Source organism: Schistocerca cancellata, chromosome 4, assembly GCF_023864275.1.
Source record: "Schistocerca cancellata isolate TAMUIC-IGC-003103 chromosome 4, iqSchCanc2.1, whole genome shotgun sequence".
NCBI classification, from domain to species: Eukaryota; Metazoa; Arthropoda; class Insecta; order Orthoptera; family Acrididae; genus Schistocerca; species Schistocerca cancellata.
In genome coordinates this window covers 675,379,269-675,389,917 of record NC_064629.1, presented here as the reverse complement: position 1 = coordinate 675,389,917, position 10,649 = coordinate 675,379,269, and the positions used below count along the sequence as shown (strand labels likewise).

Here is a 10,649-nt window from a genome sequence, read left to right as displayed (position 1 = left end):
AAATTGTAAAATTTATGTCGTGTGCATGCAAGAGTTGTTTTATTCAGAAAATGTTCAAGTACTTTCGTGAATAGCACAGAGCCAGAAAGGCATTTGCAGACGTTTTTCTGGTCTTAAATGCATATTTGATCCAGTAATACGACGAATTTCGAATCGTTAATGTAATTTTCTCTTTGTTAAATGTTTCGAATATCCAAGAAGAGAGGTATGTAATATGAGAATGCTACATCCGCAAACCAGCATTTTTTATAATACGGATTGACGAAACTGATGTTCGGTCTTTGTCCTCTTCCCTAAAATGCTGAGAACATAGTTTGCTATGTTAGGTTGGTTCTCATATCGTTAGTACACAGAGTTTTTCGAGTTGAACTGAGAGGAAATCTAAATTAGAATGACAGAAATAAAATCACTACAGTAAAAGGTAGTATCGCAACCAAAATTCATGTATATAAAAGAAATTATCACTTGAACGAGTCCACTTAAGAATGAAATGCGATTCCTTTACAGTTTAGACTATAATACACCCGTAAACCAGGCAAGCTGACATTTTTCCTCAAAAAGATGGCGGACACTGCAAATCGCGAGTGTGTTAGCGCTTCAAATATAAACGCAAAAAGTGAAAAATATGTGTAATATACGAATGTCGCGGATTTTATACCGCTCCCAAGTGTATTGTGCCTCATATTATCACAAAAATAGAGGAAAGGGGAAGTAGAAACAGTTAAACATACTGAAGCAAACCAAGGCAGCAAGTGCTTAGCGAAGTAATCCTGTGAATGTAGTCAAATGTGCGAAAATAAACGAGAGAAGAGTCAGGCCTACAGATGTAATTTTTGCTGTTAAAAGAGAATTTGTTACAATATCACGCCAGTAAAATTTGTATAAAGCGTGGACGAAGCGTAAATATAAATCAGTGTATGTATTAGCGAAAACCTTTCGAACATGCGTGTAGTACAATTCTGAACAATATGTTTAAAGTGCCCAAACGAAATGGAAATGAAGACACCGCAGTGCCAATATTCCAGGAATGCTAACTCTAAGAAAAAAATTTTTGAAAGATAAAACAGCGACACTGCTGAATGTTCCTTTAATTGTGTCACATCACACGTTCCAGTAAAAGTAAATATTGCACAAACAGAAATGGAATTAGCAGAGAAAGGAACGAGGAATCAATGTAATACAGCTATGCCAAAAACTAAAGTTCTTATGTTGACTGACGAAAACGGCAGAGTGTGTGCAAGCCTCTTAAATGCTTTATTTCAAGAAACGCTATCTGTAACGTCCTTTGTTAAACCAGGCGCGTTATTTAACGAAGTTACTAGACATTCATTGCAAAATCAAACACCTAGGAAAAGAAGACACTAATAGTCCGTGCTGGATCAAATGACAGCAGAAACTGGAAAAAGACCTATAATTTCAGAAATGCTGTAGAAGAGTTAATCAGGAATACGTTGCACACAGGGGTGATACTATGCACAATTCCATACCAGCAAGGCAGGGTGCAGACAAATTATGTTATATATCAAATGGCTCTGAGCACTATGGGACTTAACTGCTGAGGTCATCAGTCCCCTAGAACCTAGAACTACTTAAACCTAACTAACCTAAGGACATCACACACATCCATGCCCGAGGCAGGATTCGAACCTGCAACCATAGCAGTCGCGCGGTATGTTATATGTCAGCTGAACAGTTACATTGTAAATGCAGGTGAACAATACAATCATGCCACAGTACTTGATGTAAACAGATTCCTAAGAAGACAAGATTTCACACAGCAAGAATTGCATATAATCAAAAGAGGAAGAAAGAAACTATGCAGAGAATTAAAGTATGCAATAACAACCAAAAATCACACCATAGTGATGAGAAATAACATACTAGTAACCATCATACCAGAAGTAGAAAAATCTTCTGTAGAATCAAAAAAACCAGGAAGATGGAAAAAACTGGACCATCACATTCCAACAGTGAGGTAAACCACACTGAATCAAAAAATAGACGCATTAACAGCAATATTGGAACACAAACTGTAAAAAACAGGAAGATCACAATGTGTCAACAGAAACAACTGATAGTGGATTAAATATTATAAAGGAACCACTGCACGCAGCACCACAAAAAGAATGTGAAATACATCAAAGCATACAACCAACAACTTCAAAATTTGAACAAAAGAAAGGAAACCAACATGGGCTTTGCAGAGAGTATGGGCAGTTCCCCACTATTTAACAAAAGATTTTTTATTTCACAAAAGAGAAGAAAGGCAGGATAAATAATAATGAATACAGCATAGTCACATATCAAGCTCCAACTACAACAGATATTCAGCAATCCAGGACTCACAAAGAGAGAAAAAAACGCATGAAAGTCTTGTACCAAAATATTCAGTACTTAGCCAACAAAAAACTTCAAATGGAAGTAGTCCTGAATGAAACACAACCGGATATATTATGCATCAGTGAGCATGGGCTAAATGAAGCAGAATTTAGCAGCATAATATTAAGAGACTATGATCTGATTAACCCTAGGACTCACTCTGCTAAAATTTTCCTAGTACTCCATCTGGGGTCATACATGACCCCAATCAATATATAATTGACTGTGTGTACTAATCATTCAGAGAACAACGTACTGTCATTTAATACTGTTTATTTACATTTTATTTATTATTTAGACACATTTCACAGCTTTTTTAACAGGTATGTACATAGTAGAATAAAATTACATATGGCAGAGCAATTACATATCAGAAGTTACAATATTACTCTAAGTCATAATTTGTTTCAGTCATAAATGTTTCACAATGGCTTCAAATTTACAGAAAATGTGATGAACAACTCAACAGGAAACATAATTCTAACTGGAAACCATACCATAGTCATCTGCACATATTTTGCAAGTAGTAACTATTTCAGAATGTTCCTTGCAAACAAATTTGTTACACTTTTTGCATGTTGAACTGTATTTTGTTTCCTTTGATCGGGGGCAAATAGAGCATCTGCCTCGCTTTCTCTTCTGATTGTTGGGTATTATGTCTGGATGTCCATTGTCTAACAGATCATCAAATCCACACCGTTTGATACTGCTAATAATATCCTTGTTCCTTGCTTGTGGTAAACTCAAAAGACGTTCCACTTGGGGCTTTGCCATTTCTTTGGCCAACTTCATTAGAAAAAGACGTCTCTCTGTTTTTTCAACAGCAACACAGAAGAGTCTGTAGACATTGAGTGCAGCTAGATCGACAAGATCATAAAATATTGCTAATGGCCAACGCTTTGTACCCTTTTTCACAGAATAGTAAGATCTCATTTGATCTAACGTATCAACACCTGATTTTGTTGAGTTGTAATACAACACTATTTCTGGTTTTCGTTTCAAGTTGTTTTCTTTGGGCACTTCAAATGATTGATGTTGTGTTGACGGAGTAGCACAGCCTTATTTCTTTTTGGAACATACGAAACTAATAGGGTTTTACCACTGTGTGCAAATCTGGTAGTGCATTCTTCCCTAGTTTTCGAAGGCAAAAACTCTTTTGGGACTTCTTTTCTTGTAGAACGTAGAGTACCTACAAGTGTCAACTTCATTTTCAACAATTCTTGGCCAAGTTCATGGCTCGTGAAAAAATTGTCAGTGGTAATATTCCTACCACTGCCAGCCAGATGACGCACTAAATCTAAGATCACTCTCTTGCCTTGATTCACTTCTCTCACATCACCACTCCTTCCAGTGTACATTTGAAGATTTGTCAGATAACCACGTTCACAGTCTACTGCGCACCATATCTTGATGCCATACTTTCCTGGCTTTGAAGGAATGTAGACCTTGAAACTGCACCGACCTCTGTATATGCAAAGATGTTCATCAACAGTAATGTTGCTGGAAGGTATAAATGATGTTTGACATTGCACGGCAAACAAATCAAATATTTCCTGTACAGCTTCAGCCTTATTTCCAGTCCTCTCTTTCCTTTCAAGTCTTGTGATGCGGTCATCAAAACGAAGTGAATGCAGAATGTCCTGATATCGCCTCCTCGACATAGTAGCACGGAATAGAGGAGTGCCATATTCAGAGTCCCAAAATTCGTCAATAGGTTTCCCCCGGCTCTTCTGTACGCCATACAGAATCAGCAAGCCTAAAAATGAAAGAAGCTCGCATCTGTCTGTATCACGCCAGTCAACTAATTTTCCAGACACTTTCAATTCATTTCCTCGTTGATTTGTGAACTGAACTATTATATCCAGCAATTCATTAGTAATAAACTGCCTGAAACAGTCAACAGCTAAGCTAACACTAACTGTACTAGGAATACCTGCTGAAAATCGTTGTATGTTGCGGATTGGAAATCTACGAATTGATGGTTCTTTTGTACTCCATGCAATATCCCGACCCCTGCTTACCAGTACCGCACTTTCATCTTCTCCACTGTCATCATTTTCAGCAAGAATATCATTTTCTTCTAATTCATGTAAACAAATTTCATCACTTTGGTCTACCTGTGTCTCTGTTCCATCATCTTCGGCGTCACTACCTTCTGAATCACTACTGCTATGAGATAAGTCTTCCATAGCTTGTTCTACACTATAGCCAGGAGCAAAACGTATTCCATCCATGCTGAAATTACACTGCAACAACAAACATACAACAAACGTACAAATGAACTTCCAGTTTGAGGTTAGTTCTGAGTAACACCTGAATAACACCTGAATTCAGTGTTACCAACTCAAAATACCTAAGAAAGAGATTAATAGTTGATAATCTATACATTCTATGAATGTTACATATAATCTATCTGGGGTCATAATTGACCCCAACAGTAGTTTTTGTTAATTATTGATTTAAATGTTGCGTCAAGAGCTCTAAAAATTTTTGTCAGAGAACTACAATACTGTGTGGTAAAAGTCATAAAATTCTGGATTTTTACAAGAAATAGAAATGTTATTTTATCCATAGTAAAGATGATTGGGGTCACCTATGACCCCAGAGTGAGTCCTAGGGTTAATTAATTCTGTAGATGCTCATCACCCCAGTTCCCAGAACTCCTGAAGATAGATGTTGACTGAGGATATTGTATCACAGATACAGTTCCTTTGACTGTTCAGAGATGTCACTAAACCTGCCCAAAGATGTAAACAACCATGCATGAGCTGTACCTATTAGACAGAGGGGGGTCTCATTCCACCAGGAAGGAGGTACACGGATCGTCTTGTCTGTAGGTCAACCATGCCTAGATGGTCAATACTGCAGTTTGATCGCGTCCACATTGTTACTTTGTGGCGGGAAGGGCTCTTAACAAAGGAAGTGTCCAGGCATCTCGGAGTGAACCAAAGCGATGTTGTTCGGACATGGAGGAGGTACAGAGAGACAGGAACTGTCGATGACATGCCATGCTCATTCCGCCCAAGAACTACTACTGCAGTGGATGACCGCTACCTGTGGATTATGGCTCGGATGAGCACTGTCAGCAACGCCATCATGTTGAATAATGCTTTTCGTGCAGCCACAGGACATCATGTTACAACTCAAACTGTGCAAAATAGGCTGCATGATGCACAACTTCACTCCCGACGTCCATGGCGTGGTGCATCTTTGCAACCACGACGCCATGCAGTGCAGTACAGATGGGCCCAACAACATACCGAATGGACCACTTAGGATTGTTATCACATTTTCTTCACTGATAAGTGTCGCATATGCCTTCAACCAGACAATCGTCGGAGACATGTTTGGAGGCAACCTGGCCAGGCTGAACACCTTAGACACACTGTCCAGTGAGTGCAGCAAGATGGAGGTTCCGTGCTGTTTCAGATTTCATTATGTGGGTCCAACGTGTGCTGCTGGTGGTCATGCAAGGCAGTGTAATGGCTGTATGGTACGTGAATGCCATCCTCCGACTAATAGTGCAACCATATAGGTAGGTAGCATACTGGCGAGGCATTCGTCTTCATGGATGACAGTTCGCTCCCCCACCATGCACATCTTGTGAATGAAGTCCTTCAGGATAACGACATTGCTCGACTAGAGTGGCCAACATGTCATCCAGACATGAAGCCTATTGAACCTGCCTGGGATAGATTGAAAAGTGCTGTTTATGGATGACGTGACCCACCAACCACTCTGAGGGATCTACGCCGAATCGCCATTGAGGAGTGGGACAGTCTTGACCAACAGTGATGAACTTGTCGATAGTCTGCCACAACAAAAACAGGCATGCATCAATGCAAGAGGATGTGCTACTGGGTATTAGAGGTAATGGTGTGTACAGCAATCTGGACCACCACCTCTGAAGGTCTAGCTGTATGGCGGTACAACATGCAATGTGTGGTTTTCATGAGCAATAAAAAGGGTGGAAATGATGTTTATGTTGGTCTCTCCCCAATTTTTTGTACAGGTTCGTGAACTCTCAGAACCGAAGTGATGCAAAACTTTTTTTGGTGTGTATACAAGAAGAAAATAGGAATTGTAGAAGATACTGAATACTGTAAATATGTAAACCTTCCAGCTTGCATTGAAAAAGATTTTGAAATTACTGGTGCAATGAGTGAAAAGCTCAGAATTATGTGTGTTTACAGGTCCCCAAGTGGTAATATTACAACATTCCTGAAAAACTAGAAAAATTGAATTAAAATGAAAGAAGTTGTAGTATGTGGAGACTATAACATAGATATGTGTAAAGAATCAAAACCAAAACAAAAACTGATAGAGACACTATTACAGTGTAACATGAAAACAATAACAGATTTGCCTACAAGAGTGACTGATCATAGTCAGACCATCATTGACAACATTATCAGAAATATAAATGTGAAGCAAAAGTTCTACAGACAACAATTTCTGACCATCATGGGCTAATAATTCACATCCATATGAACAGGAGCTCAAAAACAGAAGAAATGCAAGATAAGAAAGAAGTCAGAATTATCAATGTACAAAACATGAACATTTTCAAAACAACACAGAAAAGCTGGGTCACAGTAAGAAATGGATTACGAAAGAAATAATTGAACTCAGGACTAGAGTGAAGAAACACAGACAAGCAGGGAATATGAAGACATATACACAATATCAGAAGTACAGGCAATTAATGAGAGAAGCAAAAGCAATTTCAATACACACAGCCATAGAAAATTCAAATCAAAAAAGTGAAACAACATGGTATATAACCAACAACGAAAGATATAGCCAAAAAAGAGTAAAAACAGTGATTTTATTAAGTGAATGAGAATTGATGACAACATAGTTAATGATGGATCAAAAATCGTTAATATACTAAACAACAACTTTATAGATGCCATACAAAATTTAAAAGGGGAAACAAGTCATCAGTGGTCGAAGCATTTGAGCACACTTAGCCAACCACCCCACTCAATGTTCCTGGAGACAGTGACAAAAACAGAACTCATTAAAAAAAAACAGAAGTTAAAACCCACAGATTATTTAATAAAACATTTGAGTGAAGAAATACTCAAACCAGTTTTGGATATTGTAAACTGCTCATTTAGGGGAGGAGTATTCCCAGAAAAATTAAAAGTAAGCAAAGTAGTGCCATTATTTAAAAAAGGAGACAAAACTGATCCACATAACTATAGACCAGTGTCTTTAATCTCTGGTTTCTCAAAAACACTAGAGATGCTCATCCATAGTAGGTTGACCACATTCCTGGAGAAACTAGTATTCTGATTCCAGCACAACATGGTTTCCAGAAACCGACATCTCAAGCCTCACAGAATCAGTTATAGATGCATTACACAAAAGAAACTCTGTGTTTGCTATGTTTCTGAATTTGTCTAAAGTGTTGGACACATTCACCCACACTACATTTATTCGAAAACTTGAAAGCTATAGTATTCTTGGACATGTAGCAAAATGGATAAAATCATATATCAGAAACAGAAAGTATTATGGGGAAACAGAAACTGGATACAGATCTGAAATCACAAATATTAAGTACAGAGTGCCTCAAGGATCTGTACTTGGCCCATTTGTGTTCAACCTATTTCTAAAGAATATTGATGTCAGTGAGAATGATTAAAAAAATACTATATGCAGATGACATGACAAAATTGAATGCAGAAATAAATCTGGAAACACTGGAAAGAAGTGCGTTTATGTCACTAAATGACACAGCACAGTGGTTTATACAAAATGACTTAATTTTAAATCTAAAAAAGACAATGTTCATGGTGTTCGCAAATAGAGAAACGGAAGAACAGATAAATATATTCACAGGTGAAACAAGACTGGAAGAAGTCACCTCTATTAAATTTCTGGAGATTGTAGTTGACAATAAGCTCCAGTGGAATCAACATATAGATAATGTTTGCTGTTAATTAAGCACTGCACATTTTGCCAACAAGGAGCTTCTATGTACAGTGTACTATGCTCTATTTGAGCTATACCTAAAATATGCAATTACTGTTTGGGGGGATTCCAGCAGCAAAAATACAAAAAGAATATCTAGAATGCAGAAGAAAAGATGTTAGGACCATCTTGAACAAGAAACAGAGACTCATGCAGAACTGTTTTCCATAGTCTAAAAATTCTGACATTTCCATCTCTATACATTTACAATACAATAATATCATTAATAAAGGAAAATGCAGTACTAGGAAGAAACGCAGACGTTCATACATATGCAACAATAAAGGTCAACTGAGAAGTGTACAATACTGACTGAGAGTTGCTTAAAAATGGTCCTCGATACTTTGGTGTCAAACTCATCTAGTGCCTTCCAAAGAGTTTGCAGGACAATGTGAGCAAAAAGACATTTCAAAACCTTTTAAAGGGTTATTTAATGGAAAAGTAATTTTATAGTGTAGAAGAGTATATGTATCAGCGAATGAAAAATGCTACTACTTCTGTTGTAGAAGTACTGTAAGTAACTGAACATGTTCTGATATGTAAACAACATGAGAACATGAATACTGAGAGAAAAGTGTAAATATGAGTATAACGAAGTATGTAAATCATTTTCAGATCCTAAAAAATGGGTGAAAAATGTATGCAACATTATTATATGTATTGCCACTCTGATATATTATAATAAATAGGTTGAATATTGCAAGAAATTAGGTTTAAGGTGACCTATCCTACATTACAAGAAACACCAAAATGTAATCAAATGGGATCAAATAAAATCAATCAGTCAAACCAGTAGCTAATTCTTTGGGCAACTAACATGGCGGATGTCGGCTTCGCCTTATTTGTCACGTCATGACAACTCCACCTCGATAGCGTCTCAGCGACATAGTGTCAGAGCGTGGGTCCGTTGTGGACTATCTCTGTATAGTCTTTGGATCTACAAGAATGAGTGGCGTTTCTGGTTTTGTTTATTGAGAAGCCGGTAGTGTTGTTTGTATGCTCCGAAATAAGCTGCACGGACGTTGACATTTAATATGGAGGAAAAAATTGATGATATATGCCGTCTTTTCGGCATCTTGTCCATTGATGTCAATCGACGACACACCCTGAAGGAGATATTAAACTTAGTTGGAAGCGTCAGGAAAGAAACACTGCAACGTGTTGAAGTGGAAATACAGTTGCCACGCTTGTTTGACTGTCTGAATACATCGGACGAGTGAGTTCATTTTTATATCTATACATCTGCAACATGCTTATTTAGTGTCATAACTATTTCTTTAACTTTTTGAGACCATACAGTAGTTTAACTGTACATAAGCTACTGTCACGTTTCTTAATGCTGTTGCGCTTGTGCCTTTATAGGGAAGAAATCAAGTTGTCTTGTGCAATTTTGGATAAAATTTTACCTGATATGAATCCAGAAATTGTGTTCACTCGTTGTTTGCCGTGCTTACAAAGAGCGCAGAATCATCCAATGAACGAAGTTAGATCCATTGTTTTGAAAGTCGTAAGTAAAATTATCATCTGTAGCTTTGATTGCATGTAATTAGCATGTATTAGTTGCTTTTGTATTCTTTATTCTTACTATTCGCATGAGGTATAATTTTCAGATTACATTTTGCAGTGCTGTTCTTTCATGTCCCAAAGCGCACAGAATTACATGGTCTAAGATTAACATGTGAGTAGGTTAAATGACGAAATAGTGATTTTACGAGAAAATTTTCTGTGTACACTTGCTACTTAGTCAGTTTCAATTATATGTTCCGCCTTTCTTCAATCTGATACCGAATTGATACTTCTCCCTATGTGCTGGGGCAGTAGAAGCGTTCAATTCTTGATCTTTTTCCCGGGCGGGGTGGGGGGGGGGGGGGGGGTGGTAGTAGAAAGTAGCTGCTCTTTCCTTGAACTGAGTATGCCCATACTGATTAACAATGTTATCAGAATGTTATGTTTCTTAGCTACTTAGTTTGAGCCCCATTGTAGGTAAATTGTCTCACATGGCAATGCGTTACATGATCTGATGAGGTTTTTAATATGGAAGAAAGTGATGACATTCAGGGAATTTCGCTTATTAGTGTGTCTCTTTACTTTCTTTCTCAACCTGCCTCAAGATGACTGGGTGTTTGTGTTGTCCTCATCATGAAAGTGGCGAGATTGGGCTGAGCAAAGGTTCGGAATTTGTACAGGCGCTGATAACTGCACAGTTGAGTGCCCCACAAATCAAAACATCATCATCTTTCTTTTACACTGCCATGTTTAAATGCAGTGAAAGCTGCATTTCACCAGTC

The 10,649-nt window shown here is 37.8% G+C and overlaps 1 protein-coding gene across 1 annotated transcript in view; it reads left to right on the top strand.

Annotated features, from left to right (window-relative positions):
- Positions 1-9,247: 9,247 nt before the first annotated feature.
- LOC126183588 (26S proteasome non-ATPase regulatory subunit 5-like) overlaps positions 9,248-10,649 on the top strand; it is a 190,527-nt gene continuing 189,125 nt past the window's right edge. Inside the window, exons 1-2 of the mRNA XM_049925686.1 lie at positions 9,248-9,577; positions 9,724-9,868. Coding sequence (XP_049781643.1) covers positions 9,396-9,577; positions 9,724-9,868 — 327 coding nt within the window. The 5' untranslated portion in view covers positions 9,248-9,395. The remainder of the gene's footprint in view (positions 9,578-9,723; positions 9,869-10,649) is intronic.